At 34.4% G+C, this 25,018-nt stretch overlaps 1 protein-coding gene across 3 annotated transcripts in view; it reads left to right on the top strand.

Annotated features, from left to right (window-relative positions):
* Positions 1 to 17,945, top strand: part of LOC129268465 (dynein axonemal intermediate chain 7-like) — a 34,594-nt gene extending 16,649 nt beyond the window's left edge. For all 3 annotated transcript variants that reach the window (XM_064104444.1, XM_054906017.2, XM_054906018.2), the window contains 12 exons: positions 167 to 258; positions 1,744 to 1,848; positions 4,331 to 4,471; positions 4,951 to 5,097; positions 8,666 to 8,769; positions 8,990 to 9,522; positions 10,296 to 10,452; positions 10,836 to 10,942; positions 11,380 to 11,546; positions 12,197 to 12,367; positions 12,937 to 13,086; positions 16,183 to 17,945. In XM_064104444.1, coding sequence (XP_063960514.1) covers positions 167 to 258; positions 1,744 to 1,848; positions 4,331 to 4,471; positions 4,951 to 5,097; positions 8,666 to 8,769; positions 8,990 to 9,522; positions 10,296 to 10,452; positions 10,836 to 10,942; positions 11,380 to 11,546; positions 12,197 to 12,367; positions 12,937 to 13,086; positions 16,183 to 16,422 — 2,114 coding nt within the window. In that variant the 3' untranslated portion in view covers positions 16,423 to 17,945. The remainder of the gene's footprint in view (positions 1 to 166; positions 259 to 1,743; positions 1,849 to 4,330; positions 4,472 to 4,950; positions 5,098 to 8,665; positions 8,770 to 8,989; positions 9,523 to 10,295; positions 10,453 to 10,835; positions 10,943 to 11,379; positions 11,547 to 12,196; positions 12,368 to 12,936; positions 13,087 to 16,182) is intronic.
* Positions 17,946 to 25,018: the final 7,073 nt, after the last annotated feature.

Here is a 25,018-nt window from a genome sequence, read left to right as displayed (position 1 = left end):
TGTAGATAAAGCTAGGACAACAATCAGTAACAAATACTTGCGTACTTGTTTTATTGAGGACAAGGAAATAAACACTTGTTCCATCTTGTTATATTCAATCTTTAGAATCTTGTTACATTTGCTAGTCAAGTGTTTATGTCATTTTTATTTTATATTACATTTATAGAGGAAGAACGTGCACGTAAAGAACAAGAGGAGAAGGAACGTCTAGAAAGAGAAAGATTAGAACGAGAGGAAAGAGAACGAATCTTGGCAGCAGTAAGTATCCCCCTCCTCTTTTCCCCTTTTCTTCATTTGACTTTCAGTCATTAATGTATTGTAGTATTTTCATGAATTGTAGGAAACATCACTAATGAGAATGATGCATTTTTAAAACTTTATCTTTCGTTTATCAGTTATATTTTATTCATAGTACACTTATTTTAAGCTTTATAGATCTCCAATTTGCAAATTGTGCATGCACATGTAGTTGGGATCAATATATATATATATATATTCACATGCATAGTTTCCTAAGGTTAGCTATAGTTGAGCTATGGTCTATGGATTCTTGTTTGAAATCTATTTATGGAAGCATTTGTACACTCATGGCGCTTGACACAAAGCTTATAGATTAATCGTATCATTGATATTTACAACTTATTTTACATGGTATTCTATGGAGACAATCACAAAAATCATGCAATCAATCCTATTGGATTGTGCTACACAGTCCTGGTCTCAAACAGACGATCGAGTATGCCAAGAATGCAATGAGACAATAAATAAATGACCAGCTTGTCCCAGCTCAGCATTTCTACTGACAAGCTAGTTTTAGATGGATCTACATTCTCAATCATACTACATGTATGTATGTAGGATGTTATTTCTTGTGGGTATACTTCAGGTGGCAGCATTACAGTATATGTGCATCATGTACACATGCCATCCTAAATTAATATAATTTCATTAAAATGTTTGCATTATAGGCTTCTTTTATGTAAAGGGGAAATTGATTAGAACATTTTTTTTTATGTTATTAACTTCTATAAAAAAATTGATTAATTTCTGTATAGACAAACATTCTCGAAATGCTTTTGGTTGATTAAAAACATATACTAACCCAATTGTAATGTTTAGAAAAATATTGCTAACTCAAATTGAAATTGAGGAATGTTCAATAGCATGCTGCTGAGTCATAGCACAAGCCGTGTGACACGTTGATTACAGGAAACTCTACTCATCTTTCTTTAGTTATTAGAGCCAGTGTGGTAGAATTTTTTCCCCTTTTCAAAGCCATAATTGTACATATCCTGATGAGAGAAAATGTGCAAGGAAAAGCTTCATTATCGTAGGATGAACAATTGTTTCATCACTGCCCTTAACAAGGATATTCTCTCTCATTTTCTCTCTCTTTCTCCCACTCTCTCCCACTTCTTACTCTCTGTCTCTCAATGTTTCTTCCTCTCCCTGGTGTAATGTACTTTTGTCTAGTATTAGCATATTTTGAAAGTTAGAAGAACAGCATGATTTCCACAATCACCAGTGGGTTCTCAAGTTAGGAGGACACAAATGCTAGTCACTTGCTATTAATATAGGAAGTTATCACTTGTCATATAATCCATAAAAACACTTGTAAAATCTATATTCAGATGCTATTCAACTAGGATGTTTGGTTGTGTTAATAATATTACTTAATAATGCTTTGAAAGGAAAAAAATCTTCAATGTTTCTAATGTGCAAATTTTGTTAACATCTCATCAGGAACATCAGCGACATGCAGCAGAACTTGCCCAGCTTGCTTCCATCTTGGAAGGGAACTATACAGCTCTTAACAATGTTAGACAAGCCAGAAGAGCTCAGGCAAAGGTGTGTATATCAGGGGGAAAAGTACATGTGGGGGCTTAGGGCATATTCACCCCCCCCCCCAAAAAAAAAAAAAAAATGCCCCCAAGAGCCCTTGAAAAATCGGAAGTTTTGATTCATTTAGATAAAAGATGGGAAACCCAAGTTGCCATATACTTGAAGCAACATGTTGTGTGTGACCTGCTGTAAGGTTTGAAGGTCATAGCTAATGGATGCTCAATGTAGGGTGAGTGGAAGTTTTTAATCCAATTGGAAGTCCTCTGCTTAAGCTAGCCTGGCAGGTAGTGGGTGATTAACTGGGGTACAGTGATGTCACCCCTAATTACTCATCCTCCCTTTTGTTCCCTTCTTGCCAGTGATGGCAGCTTTATGAGGAGATAATGATGACAAAACATGGAGTCAAAGAAACCAGTTTTTGTAAGATATCCAGGGTACCTTGCTTTAGTTGGCACTAAAATGTGATCCTATGATTTTATGATCAAATACATCATAACCAGCAGAAAACTATGCAAAATTAAGCCATTCATTAGACTGCTCCCGAGAAGGCTAATTTGATTATACTCTAAAACTGATACTGTGTTGAAAATCAACTGATTATTCTTGCCCCTGTTTTGTTGATTTATATATTTAAGGGGGAAAAACAGTGTGCCAGTCTTTATAGGAATGTGGGAATCAGTGATTTATAGATTAGTGGTCCCATGAAATACTTTGGATTGTACATAATATTTTATACCGTAGTCAAAATATTTTTAGAAGGTTAATCTACAAGCATATTTCATGCATAGGCAGAAAGTATCTTGTTAATGTTGCTCATTGGACTGATGAGGAAATGAAAAAGGAAAGTATTCTCTTCATGGTTTACATTCAATGGCTCAAGTGTGCCACTTCATGCATGCTTCCTAAAACCACATTTTCTCCTTGAAGTTGAATGCCTTTATGGGCAAAGTTTCAGCCACAATGCATCCCTGTGCATGGCCTGTTCTGTTTTACGGTGGCTCACTTTCGGTGGCGAGGAGCGTTCGATCAAAAAAGGTCAAGCGCCTGTGTCACATCACATGCTGGAAGGAAGTGTGGGCGTCAGAATTGGAAAATACACGGTTTGATCTATTCCACTGAGATGCCTTTTTGGCTTGCATCCCAACACAACTTTCGTTTCCTCAGTCAGCTACAGTCTACACATGTATAAGCTGTTCTTCAAGACGGGATGACAAGATAATAAAAATGGGGAAAATCTAAAAATTTAGTAGGTTAGGAGTAACCTGTAGGGAACATTTTTCTTGGATGTGATGTAACATAAAGCCACAGGGAAGGATGGAAGTTATTTGAAGAGACTTGGATATAGCAATGTAAGGGTTGAATCTGAACGGAAATCCTTGATTAGTGTTTGGTAGAGTCACTATGACTGAGCTTCCTGTCATTCTATCATCACCAGCGATGTCATAAGGCGTTGCAAGGCTCCTGTCGTTTAGGATATTGGATAATAGGTTTTTGTTCTGCAGTGAATTAAGTCAGCGATGGCTCACGCTGCCGTCATCGCTCTGGCTCTGTCACGATTCTCGTAAGAACGTGCGTGAGAAGTTTCGTGGTACGGAGGAGGGGGATACAGGCGCAGAATACTGGCGCTGTTGGGGAGGCCAATTGGATAATTGGGTTTTGTTTCTGTCATAAGAGAGGCATAAGCCGGGGCTCACAGAGGAGCCACTTCTCAAGATTTGCAATGATGTAGGAAATTCCTCATGAAGTGAGCTTAAGAAATGAGAAGAGAATATGGATTCATCAAGTCGATGACGATGCTGACTTAGTGGCGTCTCTACGATTCCCTGAAGTAGGCCGCACATTTTAAACAAAATAAAGGGATATGTATATGTATTTGATTTTTGAAGGGCTTTTAATATATTCTTGCAGTGAACGGGAATGAAAAGCATGTGTGAATATGAAGCAAATAACTTTGAATAAAAGGATAGTATGGCAACATTGTAGAATTGATACAACTTATTTAGGCCCCTTTCTTCATGGGGAAAACCCCTTATGTAATTCTAGGGTTGTGGAAAATCTAAAATTGTTGCCAAAAGAGCAGGTCACTGAATTAAATATCTTTCAAGATTTAGTTTATTATCCAGAGCGGAATCACTCCGAAGCGAGAACCATGCATTGAGCAGTTAATGCTTAATGTAATATTGCGTCATTTAGGTATTTTCATATTTTTTTCCACTCCTTCAATTGATTTTTACGATTGGTTGGAAATTCATTATTGGCAAAAATGGGGAAATTAGCACAATTCAAAAATAAACCACCAGGAAACTTTAGCTTAAATGCAGTACCGAACTACTCATATCCAACTTGTGCTGTAAGTGGCAATGTGTAATTGTAAGAATATGAGACAAGTGAAATATGTGTGCCTGTATGCCAGTATTTCAGCCTTTGGATAGTGTGATGACTAAATAAAAAGATGTTTTTTAAAGTCTCTGAATGTTTCCATATCCAGTGGGATCGTTACATGCTTTGTGATGGGAGCCCAGATCCAACCATCCCTGCAGAGATCAATACATACATCAACCTATGGAAAGATGATGCAAATAGAAATGATATCAACTCCGTCCTGAAAGAAAGTAATCAAACACTCAGGGTAAGTCAATTTGTGCATTTCATGAAAAAATGCACTTTTCTAAAAACTGCTATCTGAACAATATTGACAATATTGAATAGGAAGGTATCAAGTTCTGTAGTATCATCACCATCATAAAGCTGTTCGTTACATATGACTTCATGCATGAGTGGTGATCGGGGGGGGGGGGGGGGTTCACAAATAGTGAAGTGTGCTTCTCAACTGATCAATATCAATAATAATAATATCAACTTATATATATACTACTATCATCCTGTATGCACACTGCGATCATAGCATTCAAGTCTAATACATATTCCACTATCTAAAAAAATCCTGGGGCGATCAAGCCTTTGCTCATGCTGGACCAGCCCTGTGGAACTGAAGAACTCAAACTCTGCAGCCTTGTCAAATGTTTGCAGATATACATATAGGCAGCAGTCGTCTATGAAAAAGTAGCCTTTGAAAATAAGTTTATTTCTGCATGGTTTTATTTGCAGCTGATTCATGAGCTCGAGTTCCTCCTTGAAGATACACCAGAAGAACAGCTTGATGAAATCACAGAGAAAAGATATGAAGAAACCATTATCGAACTCCAGAATATCCTACATGCAAAACTTGACGAATCAACCGTACTTCTGTTAAAGGTATGTCATATAAACACTTCTTTCATGTATTTTAAGCCCGTCTCACACTATGCGATTTGTTGCGATCCGAATTTCAAATTAATTTTGATAACATTTGATATGGATATTCCAACTAATAAAATATTACAGATCAGAATTCAAAATAGTGGTAGGACTACTGAAATCGAAAATTCAGTCCAGTTAGACCCTCCCTGAATGAATAAAAACAAATTCAATTCCAAATCGTAATGACATCATCATCGGCTGTGACTTGAAGCCGATTTGGACTTTACTCCGACCAAAGTAAAAATATGATTTTATTTTTTCTAACAATATGCCAAACTTTTAATAAAATAATTTTACTTCTTGGAACTCTCATATTTAATGCAAAATATGATTTCTTGAAAAATCGCAGTGCACCGGATCGCATAGTGTGAGATGGGCTTAAGGGGCAATGAAATACAGTGAAACCTGTCCATAGTAATCACCCAAATGCTAAATGTTACCTTTACACACAGTTGACTTCTCTAGAATGGTTCATGTCCACATAATTTATTCATTTATTGGAATATATTTATTCAGGTCCGAAAGATCTGCCAAAAGCTGTTTTTCATCAAAAGTTTTAGTGGTTTCTATAGACAGGCGTCTGCTACAGAGAGGCTGTTGTGAACATAGACTGTCTGTATATTACAAAGATGTTTATAAAGTAGAAGCAATGTATGTAATGTAATTAAACAATAATGTATGGGACATTGCAAGAAATGTACAATCAAAGGACTTTTCAAGTCAATGATTGCTGATCTTGCAACAAGGAGTGATTTATCAATTGTAAAGTTACAGTAGGAATTTGCAGTTTATTGCAAATATTTTCTTGCAGCACCCTCAGAGAGAAGCATAGAAGATTAGTGCTTTGATTATATTGAACCTTGTATTGTACAGATAGCCATCTGATAAATGAATTATTACATAACAGTCCATGACCTTTGGTTGTCAGATAAAACATTCCATTCTCTAGGGATTGTAGTCTGTCATTGTAATTAACATCAGCCAAGTATCTCTGCTATGCAAGCAATGTGTGGCTGTGCTGGATTGTGTGCAATCAGATGGCTTTCTTTTATACATTTGTTGTTCTGCATTCTACATTGTAGCCATTCAATACCAGCGTACTTTCGCTGGTTGTGATTAATGAGCCTCTTTAGCTGATAAAAGGTGCTTCTCAGAAGATTAATGGCATTGATATGCAACTAAACATTCTGTGATTAAAAAAATATGGCAAGATCACTTTGACTGCTCTATAGGGTCATTGCAATGTATTATCATTGCACTTAAATGTCAAGTTTATTTTATTTGAACACATTTTGCTTAGGTGTGCAATATTGTATGCTATTATAAACCTGCATTCTTAAAAAAAAAAAAATCTGTGCTTATCTTGATAAAGCTATATTCATGACAATATAAACAACTAACAAGTCATTGTGTGTGGGCACTGTAGAATATCTTCTATGAAAGGTATTATGGACATGGTTTAGGCTGTGGGTGTGCATTTAACCTGTTATTGAACTTGTATCATTAAAGGTTTGATCAGAAAGCTTTGTGGCATAACAGATTAACATATTTAGTTGTAGGATACCTTTTTTCCTGAACAAAAATGGATCAATTCTGGTTAAATCAGATTCATTTAAAACTTTGGTCCAAAAAAATTGTCTAGTGTTGTACAGGCAAGCTTGTGACGTCTAACACAATTTATGAAATAATAATGAATTATGTCATGGATTAGCTTTGTACAGGTTTTTTTTTTTTTGTCTTTCTTTTTGATGAGGCATATAATGTGCATTTATTAGCATAATTGGTGTGATATGTCACACCATATTTGAAAATAGGACTAAGTACTGGGAATTAACTTTGTGTATACCCCTATTTATAGTAGATAATACTAACCTTTTCTGTAAAATGTTTACTTGCATTAACCCATTAAAGTTCTTGCAGAAGTTGTAAAGCATACATGTACATTATACAGCTTGGAAAATACCATACCATATGCAAAGAAAACTGGTCTAATATTTCCCAAACTGTATCAGGTATTTGTAGGTTTGTAAACCAAGCGGAACAAGGGCAGTTAGCTCTTACCAGTTCTCACAATGGTGATGATAATATGTCGCTTTGTGTAGAAGTTTGGTTCATTCCCCGCTTAATACATTAACTTGCTAAATTATATCCGTTCTACACAATATAGAGACCCCAGCAAAGGTTTCAATTATTCATATCATAGCTTGATGATGTATATGTACTTCTATTTATGGAAAAATGCACCAAATATTGCACTAAAGCTCATGTAGTTCATTTCATTATGGGTACATGGCCTGAATTCACACCTTGGCACTGGCTTTTGTTATATTATATTGGCTTTATTAATCTGTTTTCATTGCAACTTAAACTAATTTTCATTGAATTGTCATAAGCAGAGTAGAGTTGAAAGTACAAAAGAAAGATTTATTATTATTATTATTTTTTTGCCTGTCGAGACATATCTAATTTTCTAATAATGTGATCCTGGTAACACAAAGCTGAATGGCTGATCTTGAAATTGATTTAATTCATGATTGATTTTACATTTTGGTCAATACAATCAATCATGATTTTGTTCTTGTAAAATCAAACAAGCTTCCAGTTAAAGGTGCCCAGATGCATCTCTGGACATTTCACAAGGAATTAATTTTGCAGTAAAATCACATGTTACCTGGTATGTCTTGTAATGAAGTTCCATTAATACTTATTCTATCATAATCTTTGTTAAGTGGCCCTTAATCGGTTTCCATGCAAGAGAGTTTAAAAAAAAGTATTAAAAAATTAGCCACAATGCCAATCAGGTATAAATCATTACAAGCTTAAATGCAAGTGTCTGATCAACTCTGTCTACCTTTAGAGCATTCCATGAAACAGTCATTTTCACTGACTTTGGTACAAGGTAATTAAATCCTTATTGGCTCAGACAGAGCAAACTTGTCATTGTAAAGCACCGACTTATGTTTCATGAAATCCTCTGTTGATAAAACAGCATCTCTTTTTGCATGCTGTTTCTTACATCTGATCGCTACACTAAATTCTATTTCTATGAACATTCCTCTCTTTTCTGTTTCATATGCTTTGATTTTTGCTCAGTGTTACTGAACGATGTATTGGTGTATAAAGTTAACAAGCAGGAAGGTAATTAACTTGGTGGAAGCTGACTTTCTCTTCTCTTGCGGGTTCATTCAAAGGAAGACTAATGAAGAAGATGACCATCTTGCTTGGTACTTGGTAGTACTGGCATATGGACATTGTTGTAATAACCCTACTTTCAATGTTCATCTGTCCGTACTGCCAAGTGTCCGGCCATTCATTCGCCATGCCATCTCATCACTTTATCGCTGATATCTTCGCTCTTCTTCTCTGTAAAGCCTTACCAGACATATCCATGCTAATATATCTTAATTCTTTTTCTGAAAATATGCCCTAAGTAGGTTTTAGTTATAAAAAAGTTCTTGTTTTTCTAATTGTGACTTAACTTAATTCTAACACAAGGTTTGGTTTTTCTTCTATTTTGCCTCAGGATGCATCAAACTGTGCTGACTCAGAGACGGGTAATCTTCAGTTCATCAAAGGCAACAAGGATATAGTTCTTATGATATGGGGAAACCTTGTTAAGAATCCAAGGTATGTGCGAGATCATTTTGAATTTTAAAAAATGGAACATATGAATAAAATTGTATGGTATTGATTGGTAGCTCTCTCCAATTTAAATTGCCAGGAGATATTGTCAAGAAAAAAAATAGTTAAGAAATTTTGTTTAATTTTAAGATTTCATTTTTTTTTCTCCCTTGAGCAGTCCTTACACTCAGTTTTAATGGAAGTTATGTTTTCCACCTATCTACAGATTCAAGAGCTATGCCTTTGAGGATCAAGACTTCTCCTTTGAGCTCCCAAAGCAACTTGCCCTCTCCGACATCGCTATCCGGGTGATCCATACTACATACGATCATTTCTCTCATCGTTGCCGCACCTTCAAACTTAAGAGGGTGCGTTACTACCCCCCTCCACCGGAAGAAGAGCCAGTAGAAGAACCGCAGCCCCCAGAGGGTGAGGGAGAGAAGACTGAGGGGGAGGAAGGAGAAGGTGAAGACAAGGAGGGAGAGGTGACAGAGTCTGTGGCAGGAGAGGAGAAAGAAGAAGTCCAAGAGACCACACCAGCAACCCCAGCCAAGGAACCAGAGCCTTCTAAAACCCCAGCTGGGGAAGAAGGAGAACAAGATGAAGAAGAGTATGAAGAGGAAGAGGAGGACTATGAGCTTGAAGATGAGGATACTGTTGACCTTCGTGCTTACCAGGTTTTGGGAGGGGTCATACACTTTGACCTTTTGACCATGCCTCCTCAGCCAAAGATTGTCAAGAGCTGGATAATGACACAAGGTAAGTCATTGATAGCAAGAACCTCATAATTAATTGCAATTCAGCTTTAAGTCATATAAAGGCTTCCAAATGACCCATTTTATGCCTTTTATCTTCCTACTATATGTAATCAAGATAGAATTGTTATGGTTATGAAATGTTGCTCCTCGATATATGAGTGGATCTATGGTTAACGCTTGCTACAATTTTTGCTGTTTTTGAACAAATCTCCAGTACATTCAAATTCATCAGTTGCACCCTTTTCCATTCAAATTTATTAGCCCGAATTCACAAAGGTGTTTTTTATTAACCAACGGTTGAACCCATGGTTTATGCAGATTTCCTGTATAAATTACGCTTATTTACAGCGTATATTAAAAGATGTCCAGTGCTGATGCGCGCCAAGTTGACGCCTGTTGCCATAGTTATCCACGCTATCTTATTCATGAGTCCACTGTTTTGAATTAATGAGTATATTTTTCCAACAGTGGACTCGTGAATAAAATAGCGTACTTAACCATGGCAACAGGCGTCAATTTGGTGTACTGCGACAAAAGCGTGCATCAGCATTGGACACTTTTTAATATACGCGGTAAATAAGCATAATTTATACAAGAAATCTACATAAACCATGGGTTCAACAGTTGGTTTTAAAAACCACCTTTGTGAATTCAGGCCATTGAGTTAATTCTCAAATTTATTCCTTGTTCTTCAGTGCAATCAAATTTGAACTTAAAGCAATTAAAATAAATTAGAGACATTGGCTATTCCTGTCTTGTATTTGTTCCTTTCAGATACACCCAATGAGCTGAAGCGATACCCATATGGATCTGATGGTGTGAAGCTTGGTGCATCACTATCTGGTACAATGACGATGGGACAGACCATGGACCCAAAGGCTGCAGCAGCAACAGAAGCCTTGGGTGCCCCTCCTCTTGGTGTTACTGTCAAGTAAGTTGCATATGTCCAGTAGAGCTGATGCCTGTTTTTTTTAAACACTGAAAATCTAATAAAATTCTACCTGTTTTCATTGAAAATTCAGTTATTGTTGGATTTCTTCAATTGGTTCAATTGACATAGAGCCGGGCTAATAGTTCCTCTTTGCTATTTCCCAAGTTTGTGATTAATGGAAAAAATGTTCTTTGACTTAATCCCTGAAAACCCCCAAAGGTAAAATATATTGATTATTTAATTGATTGAGGGAGAGCGTAAAATTCATTTGTTTGTTTAAATATGACATTCAAAGTAATTCATAGTATTTGAATGTAGGATCCTGAGTGGCATCACTGTTAAAAGTACTGTTCCATATTTCATATTCCTATTACTCTTAACAGGTTACCAGATAATGTATTATTTTCTGAAGAACCTCAGATGGTATATTGGTGGGATGAAGGTAAACAATGGAGACTTGATGGTTTCCATGATGTCAAGTATGAACAGGGTAAATATCCTTTACCCTTTACAGGCTCTCCCATCCCGGGACCAGTTCATAAAGCTGTTCATTATTTACACTAAACATATTTAAGCATCACTTTTTATCATGTGCTCAGTCAAACAGATTCTCTATTATTTTGATCTGAATGGAAAAAGTGCAACATGTATATTGATCTTAGTTTTAAATATTAATTTTAATTAGGGTTATAGAAAACACTCCATATGTTTGTTCAAACAGAAAAAAAGTTAACTACTTTTCACATTTCAATTAAATTTATTTTGCTTTTATTATTTGTTTTCAGAGGAGGATAGTAAATAAACTTTAAATTGAATTTTAACTTTATTTAAAAGTTCAAAATATAGAATTATTTCCATCAAAGTACTATAATAAAGTTTATCATCCGCATGCCAATCAAATTCATTTCATTGTTATTTTTTCTTCAGAGGAGAGGTTACTATCCTTCAAGACAATCAAGTTTGGTCCTCTAGCCTGTATACAGGATAAACACATCAATATGCCCTTCCAATCATGGGAGCTGTTTCCTCTTGGTGTCAATCATGCACGCTTTACCATCATAGCAGCCATACTAGAGGTTGAGATAGAGATCAAGGTATGAAAATAGGGGCTTATATTCCTCATCCTTCTCTTCCAAATTGCATTTTACAAATTACATTCAGGAAGAATAAAATGTTCCTACTTCTTGGGCCCCTGTTTCATAAAAATGACTACACTGTGTGGTAACTTTACCATAATGGCAGCCACAATGGTACACTGTGTGGTAACTTTACCATAATGGCAGCCACAATGGTACGCTGTGTGGTAACTTTACCATAATGGCAGCCACAATGGTACACTGTGTGGTAACTTTACCATAATGGCAGCGACAATGGTACACTGTGTGGTAACTTTACCATAATGGCAGCCACAATGGTAGCAGGCAATTACAATCAAAGTTTCAATGATTGTTACCATACCTGTAACTCTTTAGGAAATGAGCCCCTTGCCCCGATGGGATTCAACTTTAGGGAATTATTTTGTTAACTATCTTGGACTCTTATTAAAAATTATAAGGGTATATTTTTACATTTCTTTGGACAGTCGCCACTATCTTTGTGGTGAGCTTTACATTTTGCATTGTCCATTGATGTTGTTTGACCAACTTTAGCACAATCCATAACACTGTTTTCTGGATTCATAATAACGATACATGTTTAATAGCAGTTTGAAATAACACAAAACAATTTTTCTCATTTTTTTTAGGATCACCTATGTTGTTTCCGACAAGCTGGTGAGTCTGACCCTAAACCAGAGCTAGAATCTATCTCAAACAAATGGATGGAACCACCTCAACTGATAGAAACCATGAAGAAAGCTGGCGTTAATGTCTTCCCAGAAGAAGACTCCAAGAAATATGTTAGCGTTTGTGATAAGGTGAGACGATAACAACAGTAAATGGTTTATGAACAAGAATACCTGAAATAAATAGTGATATTCACTGACAAGTTTGCACTAAAACATACAGATGCTAGGATTGAGTGAAAAGTCACAGTACAGGTTTGATAACAGGGCAGCATTTCTTAAAACAAATAGCATGTACAAATCAGGCTCTCAGCCAATCAGATACAAAGATTTCAGGAGCTTATAACAAATAGTGAAAATCACTGGCTATTTGTTTCAAGAAATGCTCCGTTTGATTCTCACATGCCCCTATGTTCGAGCTGTGTCCAAAAATAGCTTTATTCAGTCTGAATATTTGTCTGTAGTCGCATTCAGGCATTTCAGTGTACTAAAAAATGTGCTTGTCAGCAGAATATTTCACTGGATTGCAAATATTTTCTTGCAACACCCCCAAAGTTTAATCTCTTGGTAGTGGAACAATCTGTTCAACTTACATGATGTAAAGAACACATGTTTTGTATATGGGGGGATGAAACATACCAAAAAGATGGCCTTATATGTCAGAATTATGTTGACCTGTATTTTGTATTTATTGACTGTAGGACGAACAGACAGAAGGAGCTGCCTATGATCAGATGGCATTGACTGCATCTCATTTTGCTTACTCATGGAGTAAATGGAACGCAGAGACATCACCGGACAAGATTATTCTACTTGGATGTGAGAAACTCGTCCCAGAACCAGTCAAAGATGTAAGTTAATTTATTCAATATAAAGATTATCAAGTCATTATTTCACCATAAAAAATGACACCAAAAAGAACCTTAACAAGAAAATCTGAATATTTAGTATACTAGATATCCTGTAGGATATTTTCATCAGTTGCTTAATAATTGATAACAACAAAAGATGGAGAACAGCTGTAAATATATCATTGAAATAAGATTATAAAAATGCCTTCAAGTGATGTTATGAAATTGATTGTAAGATTGATTCTATCTAGTAAGCATGGCTCTAATTCAAGATCAATCATTTGCATCTCACATTAATATTTTATCATATTAAATTGTTTTTATTCAAAAGCATGTGCATTCCAGTTAAAATAACTGTTTAAAAAAAATGTTTTTTGTTCGACCCCAAGTAATTTGTTTTCATATTTTTGACTTACCCATGCATGTTGTAACTTATAGAAAACAGATTCAGTCAGCGTTCTTTGTAAATAGTTTACAACTTTGCACTCTGCTCTACGCTCAACTGCCATAACAAAAGAAATAGTCCAGTGAGCCATTATTCTGTCTCTGAGTGTAAAGTCATGTGTAAATTACTGTCAAAGAATGCTGACTGCCACTATACCATGCCCGCTTTGCCATAAAAGATAAACCCCAACACAATTGAATCCTTACCTTACATTTTGCATCATCATGTTTTATTAAATCAACATTGTGTGCAAATTTGCCTCAATATGTGCATTGATCCAAAACTAATATTCATCATGATATGCTTGTTTTAAAAAATGATTGATGTTAACACTTGCATAATTGTTTTTGCAACCAAACAATGTTATGATATATATATATATACATGCATTTGTGTTTTGCTTCAATATTATGTGTAATGTTACATTTGTTCAATTCACAGTATGCAACCTGTATGGTTGTATGCACCAACTCCCTCTACCCCCCCCCCCCACCTTGAATGATAAAAAATGTACATGTAAGCTAAACCAGTTATTGCATTGCTTGAAAGTTTTCCATTATCAGTCATTGTCCTAACCACTATTTCATTTTGTTCCCAAACCCTATTTTTATATCCATTGTGTTGCATACAAAGAGCAAGGTATTGACTAGACCATTTCACACGTGTGCAGTGCTCACAGGACTCAAAAGACCTCGTTCACACATGATGCAGGGGTTTACTGATGAGGATTTTTAGGGCCTTTAAGAGAATATTAATTTGCTGATTTGCTAAAAACATTCTATTTTTAGATATACCTAAAAAGCTATATGCTTTGACCTGGCAATTAACACCAATCTACCAGTTTAGTAAGCAACAAAAAAAGTTAACCTGCAGTAGATAAAAGCAGGTATTCGGCCATGTGTTGTGATATACAGCTCAATTTGCATTTATTTTTGCGGACATTGACAGTTTCCCTACACTATGTGAACGAGGTTTGAATAAAGACACTAGGATTGTGACAAAAAGTTTTAATCAATTTTTTTTTTTATGTATGGTTCAATTTTTTGTTTACAATATCTAGTGATTATGTTGAATCTTGACTACAACTTTATCTTTATGTATTCATGATCAAAATTATTTACTTTCCTTAGAAATTAAGAATAATGAATGGACATTGATGTTTTGATGTATTTTGATGTCTAGAGAAATTTGATAAAATGACTCTGTATTTAACATTTATTTAATATTTTCAATTTCTCATTAATAATACTAGTTCCACAACAATACAAGTGCAGAACATGCATCTTTCTCTCTCAGTTAATTTTTCAGGGTTTCTTCCAATAAATGTAACATAGTTATTCACTCACCTTTTTTAAGCATGTGTACAAGATTAAAATTTCATTATCTAAAAGCTTCATGCTTTTGTTCCTGTTGAAATTGTGTGATATCTTAAGACTGGTATTGCATGAAGCAAATATTGAATTTGACTAGCTAGTTCCAAGTTACCCCATTCTTATTGATATCATTTGATCTGTCCTCACCATCATGTGTTCAGTGTACACAGCAATATGATTTTGTTTAACAGAACAACACACACAGCACTTATTAAAGTCATATTATGAGTGAAATGATACACTGCACCACATGAATATATATACACACTTGTTTCCTCAATAATCATGCACGAATTGTGAATATTCATCAATGCACATACTTGTTTTGATACAACACTAATGTATTTCATAGTTTAGGTATAGTTTTCTTATTTGAACAATGCATAGCAAAACTCACAATTTTATAGTAAATCAAGTTTATTGAGCAATGCCACAAGGTTACATGTATCAATTCCTATTTACGTCAATCTCCATTATTTTCTACTTTTGCTTCACTTCATAATAATGTCTACTCAAGCCATGATATTTTGAGATTTTCTAAACATGAAGCAAAAAGTGGAGACAAATGATTTTGAAAAAGTCCTTCATATTTAGTGGTCATATGAACCTACTTCGTAGCATTTCCCTTTTGCAACTCCATTCATGATGTAGATTAGTATTTGCTGTGTCAGCAATGAGAACTTTTGAACAGATTTTTTTTAATTAAGTTTTAATCACACATTTTTTTTTTTTTAAGTGATGGGGGATGAAAAGAGATGAAAATCTTGAATGCCACTTTTTACACAAATCAAATATTCCAGGATAGGAACATTTCCTGTTCATTTCATGTAAGTCAGGATATAATTTAGAGAAGATTGTGATGCCATCTTCCGCCATCCATGTATCTATTCCATTTGTATCATTTTCTTGGATGCAATGATAGATCAAAATCAGATTGGGTTTTATTGAGATTTTCAAATGAATGTAATGAAATTGGGTGACCTATTGTACTGAACTCTTATACCTTGAAAGCATTCCTACATGCTGTGAAACCTTAGAAGCATTTCATGGAGGAATCTATCATTGATTTTCACTGATACTGTTAAAAGCTACCAAACTCCTACGACCTGATTGGTCGAGAGTGAATTTGTCAGTGAAACCACTTACACGACTGTTCGTGTATAATGTTTCCCTGTTTCCAAGCAGAAGTCAGTGATGATTCAAATAATATGGATATAAAAATGAATAATTATTTCATCCTTGTTGATGCTGACCCTATTTTATATTTTTGTGTTTCAGGAGGAATGGCAAGTCTTATTAACCAGCAAGAAGCAGACATCAAAACTAAAGATGGGGGAGTACGATGAAGAGTTCTCTGAAGCATTCGCTGAAGGCTCTCAGTTCCACGCTGACCTCTACCACATGGTCAGTGACCTTTGCTCTGAAGAAGGTCATGAACGAATGAAAAACACAGAGTTTGGATACATTGATGCTGTTCATAAGATGCTAGAAGCTACAAGGGTCATTGCCTTCTCATAGATTGTATTGCATGATTTATGTATAATAGCATTTGTCAGAAAACAGGGATATATTGATAAAACAATTCTATCAGCTCAGAAGTAAATAAGAGCAGTCATTAAAACCAAAGTCGTTCACCAAATTACCCACAAATATGTTTATGATGGATTCAAGCTCATGAGAATTTATGATGGTCATGTTATTTACAGGACAGTTTGTAGGATTCCTCTATAGTGGAAAATAAATTTGTATTTATAAAACGTCTCCGAAGCATTGCCAATTTTATGGCTAGAAATGTGTCAATGCGAAGTGGCCTGTATTTATTTTACAAAAAGGAAATTGATATAAATCTGTGTCTCTATGGTTCACACCAGGGAAGTGTTTAATGAAATATATTGTCAGTGATATTCATTAAAAAACTTTTGATCTGACCCAATCAAGTGAAATGTTTGCAGTAGCTCATAGCAAATGATGAAAACCATTTATTTCCTGAAATGCTTCCCTTGGCTATGTAAGATGAAAGTAGAGATAGATGGCAAAACAAGCATTGGCTAATCAAGAGCAATTTTGTATCTGCACTTTTGCTCAAAAGACTGACCAGTAAATAGTCGGCATTATTCTTTTGAAATTTTGCAATCAATTGCAAACCTATGTGATAATGGGCATTGATCTTTCATATAGCTGGTTGTCTCTAGCTTGCTCATTAGCATATAATCTTCACAGCAAAATTTTAGAAAGATAAGTGTATGAATAAGGTTATATAACCCTTTGTATCATTCTAACTGCCGTCCTTTTAATGTATATAATGTAGATAAAGAGATAAATTTTACTGCAAGTCTTTCATTTATATATTTAACATTATGCAAATGTTTTCAAATCACCTTGAATGAATAAATTGGCATCAAAATCAATCTTTTGTGAAATCAATTTTCACATGTTATGAAATCCTTCACATCTCCCCCACCTGACAATATTTAAGTAATGGCAATTAAAATGCCTGATGAAATATTTTGTTATTGATATCAAATTGCTTGTAATCATTCTGAAGAGATAGGATTTCTAAGCATGTAACTGATTGAACATCATTTGGAGTCACCTGTAATGGTAAATTTTCCAGTATTTACTGCAAGCAAAGTAAATCAAGTGGAGAAAAAAAAACAAGATGATATAAGGGTCCTGGGCCTGTTGCATAAAAGTTACTTTTATCATAACTTTGCCATCCAATGGTAACGCTGATCAAAAGTAAATGAAAATCAAGGATTTAATTCAAGTTACCATTGCATTTCAAAATTATCATAATGTAACTTTTATACAACAGGGCCCTTATACACAAAGCCAAATAATTGATCATAGTTTATTTTCTGCATTGATCACTTAGTGTAACCAGTGATACAAATAAAATGTAAGTTCAAGTTTATTGTACAGGATTCTAAGAGCTCCTTTTATCTAATATGAAATTTGACTCACAAAAGTTGATGTCATTCAGATTTTAATGTCCAAGATATATATTTCAGAGTTTATATATTAAAGTCTTTAAAAAATAATTGACAATTACATAATTCTTAATGAAATGTATTTGGTGTGTCGAAAGGGAGAAAGGAGAGAGAGCAGTAAAATAGCTTTATTGGTGAAGATGGGATATAATAGTAGGAGAGAGAGTGAGAGAAATCGACGGGGGAAAAGAGAGAGTAGCAAAAGAGCGTGAGTGATAAAGATGCGACACAAATGAGATGGTAATAATGGAGCAAAGAGGGGGAAAGAGAGTGTGTTAGACTAGGAGAGAGGTCAGTAAAAGAGCATGAGTTATGAAGAACATAGACTGCATGGAACAAAATAAGTGAGAGAGGGGGAGTGAATTATGATGAAGGGATAGGGCATGGATTTAAAAAAAATAAAGAGGGAATGTGTGTAAGAGAGAGCAAGAAAGAAATAATGGCAGGGTGGTGAATAAAAGAAACTAATAAAAATAAAATTATTAATAGAACAGGGGCAGGGAAAGAAGGAGACAAAAAAAAAGATGATAATGAATGACAAAGCCACTCCGTTCGACACCTGCTTGTTATACTATCAGTTTGGTCTAGTCCGCATGGCATGGTCTCATTCTGGTTCCTCCTCTACAACTAGTTTTTTAAACTTTTGGTCTAATTGCCATTTGGCCCATTTCCAATAATAACCTTGAAAGTTACACCCATTTCATCTTACACCAATGAGTCAATATGAAAAGGTTGACTGTACATCAAAGGTCAAATCCACCCCCAGAAAAAATATTGATTTGAATAAATAGAGAAAAATCAAAGAAGCACAATGAAAATTTCATTAAAGTCGGATGTAAAATGAAGTTGCATTTTAAATTTTCGCTTATTTTTTACAAAACAATTATGCACAAATCATTGACATGCAAATGAGAAAGTCAATGATGTCCCTCATTATTTTTTTTATTGTTTGAATTAAACAATATTTCAATTTTTAACTATGTGACAATAAGGACCAACTTGACTGAACCATAAAATATTGAACATTGGTAATCCTACATGTTCAGGGAGGGACAAAACTTTGTTTCACAGGATAATGATAAGAGAATAATATTTCACATTTTATATAATATAATACAAAAGAAATAGCTGGTGGGTGGCGTCATCAGTCATTAAAGCGAAAGAAAAAAACATTTTTACCCCATCCCTGTCTCTTTCTTGTTTATATGTTGTGATGTGAACTAACAAATAAGTTGATCAATCGAGAGATGTACAGATTACTTAACAATATTCCTTATGCGTTCTAGATAATAACAAAACAGTGGTGGGTAAAATCATTATTTTCTACATGATCAAAGAGCAGCAGCAGTGAATAACACGAGTTACTTCTCATGTTTTGCAACAAGATGGCGCTCTTTCACAAATCACAACGAAACAGTAGTTTTTATTTTACAGTTTAGTCGATTCTTATTTACATCCAGATTCTATAGTCTTGAGGTTGGCTGCGATATTGACCGGTTTTGTCAGCGCTGAATGCATAATTTACTGGTTCATTTTTCATTAAATGCGTGGTTTTTTCATCTCATTTCCAACACCACCCACCCAATCATTTTCACCAGGTTTTTTTTTTTTCTTGTCATCCGTCTTCCTATCATAGTATTAAGTATACCGAGTTTTGAATTCCGTGGGTCAACCCCCACCCCTTCCAAAACCGTGTTATTTCCACTAGCTTTCAGAATACAGATACGGGCCATTCCATGAGATAAGTAACCTTTTGTACTTCTGAGCCCGACACACCATTTTGCACTTCATGAACTTCTTAAGTCAGAAAAGAATTACAACGTTTAATATCATAAAATAAAAACAGCTCTGGACATATTATTTAAGGAAGGTCCCACATAGACCAAGAAAGGGTTTATACCAAAAAAAAAGAAGACCCCCCCCCCCCCAGAAATTGTGTCATTTTTTTGTAATCACTTAAGGTCCCGTAGATTCAGTCATTCAAAATCTGCTATTTCATATTTAGACCCGTATTACTGATGATTGTCCCCCCCCCCCCTCCCCCCTGAATTGCAAAACATTTATGATTATGCCAAGAGACCGCTGGCGGCGGGCGAAATGTAATGATATATTTAAAAAAATAGTAAAAAAAAAAATATTGTAGCTATTATATTTCATGATAACCTTCTAGCGAAAAGAATGATAGAAAAATAATTGTTTTGGTGCCCTTTTAAATATTCTATTTAACATTTCGCACTTTTTGCGACATTATGAATGTTCATACAATGTTTGGAAAAAGTTGTCAATATGTTTTTTAACAATTATTTAACCGTATTTATTGCTTAGTGTTGATGCACATTGATACAAGGATTTACCAAAAACAATTTTATAATTGACCTTATCACGTTTATGAAGGGTCAATTCCTTTTGTATTCTTCTTCTGTCTCACAAGTTTGTGAAATTTGAAAATAACTGAATTTTTAGGCATAAACAAAATTACTGCTCTAAATTCATTGATTTGGGTAAAATTATTAAACATTTTAGATGCAAAGTATTTTCCGATTTTTTTTTCATGAGATGTCCGGTTTATTTCATAGACTGTTCGATACTCATCTCCTTTCTCTGTTTTGCTTTTCTTTGTCTTATTAACAATTTGGATTACTTGGCAAAGAAAATCATGGATTATGGGCCAACCCTACATATATATATATATCAGTCCTCTGTGGCGCAGTTCCTGCCTTTTTTGTAAATTTAGTTGTTGTTGCAGGGGCGGATCCAGCCTCCGCCAATAGGGGGGCCCGACATTTTTTTTAACCCACATTTTCCCCGATCGGCCGCTCAAAGTTGATTTTTGTTTGTTTCTTTGAAGGGGTTGTCCCAGTGGCGTAATGAGCAAAAACATTTGAGGGGGCTCGATATTGCGTATCGCATAAAAAATAATAAGATGAATTTTTTTGACGTTCCGGCCTAACGTTCTATGCACTTTTTGTAATTATGAACGGTACAAGTATGTAACCAAACAATTGATGCGAGCGGACAAAATTGAGATTTCAAACCTAAAAACGGGACACTCTCTTCATAATTTGTAAATATGATGAAAAAAAAATGGGTATAATTTGGTATCTTCCTATATTAATAATGCAAGCGCAAAGCGTGAGCAGAAATTTTTGATATTCTGATCTGACCCTGTTTATATAGGCTCATAATGATTTAAATAGAGAACAAGCTGCGTATCTGAATAAACATGCGTGCGCTTGTTTCAGATTCCGACCTAGAATCTGGGCATTCTAAACACCTTTTTCATCATGAAAATCAATAAAGCGAGCGCGAAGCGCGAGCTTAAAATATTTGATATTCCGATCTGAAAAAATTGTCAATTTAAGCTCTGTATTTCCTTCTTAGTAACAAAATTGTGAGGTGGATATGAATCACAGTTTAAAAAAAAGATCTGATATGATTCATTATAATTACTTTGAGTTTTGACGTAGGACAGGGACATTCTAAGAACATTATGTCATCATATGCAAATGATGACTATCTTCCTATTTCTCTTCCTGAGCGGGAGATGAAACTTGTCGATATTCCATTCTGAAAAAAAGGGACAATTTGATTATTGAATTAATATCTTATTTATTAATCTAATAAGCCCAATGAGAGCGCGAAATCTGTTAATTTATTATTTATTTATTTATTTATTCAAATATATTTATTCAGGATGACAAGATCAGTTAAAAAACTGTTTAACATCATGGTCCTGACATTAAAAACATAAATACATGTAAATCAATAATATATTTAAGATGAGATAAAAATCAAAGTAATATTTAAAAAATTGTGCTTAAAGTGATACAATGCAATACAAGAAAATTTACAATATGTTATACAAAGATATAAAGTAAATGTAATTAACTATAGTATTTAACAACGAATTAAAGTACACAATTCAGAGACAAAGTGTATGAATTAATGGTTACAGAACTATATAAAAATCGATAAAAATCAGGATAATAAAAAATATTCAGAAGTTGAACCCTGATAAGAGATAGAAATTAAAAAAAGTGGTACAATTTACATAAAAGTATGAGAATACATAAGAAATTGTGTTTCATGTATTTATGAAGCAAACTGAATTATAAAAAAAAAATGATACATAATAAATTGTAACGAATTACGACAAAGATATAGGTACTATAAAAAAAAAAAACAACAATGTTTGGATCGAAGTGTATTTGAACAAAATGGTATATGTAAAATGAACATGAGACTGCATATATATCGGGGTTTGGGTTACAATTTCTTTCATTAAACAATTCAAACTATCAGGTAATGTACATAGTACATATGAATTGCACATTATGGTTTTAGAATTAATTTCTTGTATTTAAATTTAAAATTATCGAGTGATGTTGCATTTTGGAGACTGGGTGGAAGCTCGTTCCATATTTTAGCACCAGCATATTTAAATGACTGTTTGAATAATTCTAACTTAGGTTTAGATATTATTACATTTAAAGAATCAGCGTTTCTGGTGTTAAATCCATGGCGGTCACAATACGTCTCAATTTCATTACATTAATCGTCCAGGAGCAGTGCCATTAATGCATTTGTACAAAAGTGTTGCAAGAAAGTAGTTGCATCTTTGTTCAATGTTTGGCCACGACAAGTCCGTCATTAGTTTAGTTCCATTGTATTTCTCATAATCAAAGTTTTTCGTGACTATTTGTGCATTATGCTGCTCTTTTCTGTGTTCTCAATAATTTATTTTTGTAAACTTCTGGGCAATTACCCCATACATAACATGCATAATCATAGCATGGTTGAATTGTGGATTTATACAATATGTTCATTAAGTTAGAGTTAACAAATTTACTAAGTTTGGCAAGAATATGGACTTTGTATGCGACATATTTACATAGAATATTAGTGTGAGCATTCCATTTCAACTTATCATCAATCATGAGTCCAAGATATTTCATGTTATTGACTTGCTCAATCTTGTGCCCTTCAATATAAATGTTAAGTTCATTTAAGGATTTTGATTTTAATAGCATCACCTTAGTTTTATCTTTATTAATTCGAAGTCTGTTATTAACATACCATTTATTGATTTCAACCATGTTTGCCTGTAATTTTGTATTTGCATCGGTATTATCTTTTCCACTAACATAAACAACCACATCATCAGCGAATATATTGCATGAACCATTTGTAACATATTCCGAAATATCATTAATAAAGATAAGGAAAAGGGTGGGGCCAAGGGCAGTACCCTGAGGAATACCTACTGTGAGGTTCCTCATCTGTGATCGTTTACATTGAATGTTGTACAGTTTGCTTTCTATTAGCAATATAACTCTGAAACCATTTAAGCTGATTCCTACGTATTCCATACTTCTCTAATTTATAAATCAGTAAATCATAATCGATGCAATCAAAGCATTTGGAAATATCTAAGAAGCAAGCAGCTACTTTTTCACTCTCATTTATGGCTTCATAGAAATCATCAAGTATGCGATGTAGACTAGTTGAGGTAGAGTGATTAGGTAAAAAGGCTGATTGGTCGACATTGATCATGTCATTTTCATTTAAGTATTTCAATAGTTGGGATTGAACCTCTTTTTCGATAATCTTAGCAACATGGCTAACAACAGAAATAGGCCTATAATTATTTTTATCTTTCTTTGAACACTTGCCTTTATAAACCGGGGTTGTTCGTGCTATTTTCCAGTCGTCGGGTATTTCGCCAGAAGATAAACTTCTATTGTAGATTAGGGTTAGAGAATCACATATGTATGGTGCTGCGATATTTAATAATTTTGTATCTAGGCCTAGAATATCCATCTTACTGCTTTTGTCAAGGTGAGTAAGATGTTTTAAAATTCTGTTTGTCTCAACATTTCTAAATTCAAAAGAATAAACACATTCAGGATGTTTCCATTCAATTTTTTTTATAGGAAAAGTATTTGCTATCATTTTACCAATATTTGCACAGTCAACATCACATGTGTTATTCTCATATTTATTGTTGCCTGTGAAAACTGGACATTTAAAGCACTTTTGTAATTATGAATAAGATGCATGAGTTAATATAATTATTTTCAACAATCAATGCGAGCGCAAATCGCGAGCCGAAATTTTTGATAAACTCTCATGAAATGGGGATAGAAGTAATTTTGAGATATATATACATATCAAATCACCAATCAAAATCGCAGCGCTAGCTGTTATGTTTTGACACTTTGACCTGAATAGGGATATTTGAGAACTTTATGGAATACAGGAAAATAATAGGTACCTGACAAATCAAAAAGTTTGCGAGCGCGAAGCGCGAGCAGAAAAAGTTAATATTTAGAAGATAAAACATAAATTTTTACAGAGCACTTTTTTAAAATCAATTTGTAAATCAAACAAAATAATAAAAGTTCGATTTCCGAGCTGAAATATGTTATGTATATTGATTTCAAAATTTGATATTTAAGCTCGATATTGAGAAACATATATAAATCACCCCAAAGGCAATGCGAGCGCGAAGCGCGAGCAAAAAATGTATACTTTATAGTGACATGAAAGATTTTTAAATTATTCTCCAAGTCTTCCCCTCATCTTATCCACTCGTCTTCCTCCTCTTATGTTTCCCCTTTATTTTTCTCCTCTCCTTTTCCCTTCTTGTCAGATCTGACATCTTACCTTGATGTTGATTGGCTAAGAAGCACTGTTACTTTGGCAACAAAGTGTCGGATAAAATGGGACTTGTCGGATAAAACGTCTGACAAGTCCTTTCATGAAATGCTCCCCTGGATCCGCCTATGTTGTTGCGGCATTCTTTCATGTTTTCCCTCCATGTAAATCACTGAACTCTTCAGGGTATAGTAGTTAGTGATGTAAATCAGTAAATAAATGTTTAGCGCCACCTCCTGTTTAAAAACACGAAATGAACCTTATTCGTTTTAAATTTCATTCTCAGCTTTATAATTCAAGCCGACTGATTTGTAGAAATGACCAACTTTTGTCCTAGTTTTGTTGATATGATTATATCGACCGAACCTTGTGGTGAATATTGACTATTGTAATGATTTCAGATGGTTTCTATCCATATGGTCTACAAGCAGTTGGTCTAATCTACATGGTTAAAGTGGGCTATTATT

The sequence above is a fragment of the Lytechinus pictus genome, chromosome 9 (genome assembly GCF_037042905.1).
Source record: "Lytechinus pictus isolate F3 Inbred chromosome 9, Lp3.0, whole genome shotgun sequence".
NCBI lineage: Eukaryota > Metazoa > Echinodermata > Echinoidea > Temnopleuroida > Toxopneustidae > Lytechinus > Lytechinus pictus.
The sequence above is the reverse complement of the archived record's forward strand: the minus strand, read 5'-3'. Positions and strand labels throughout refer to the sequence as shown.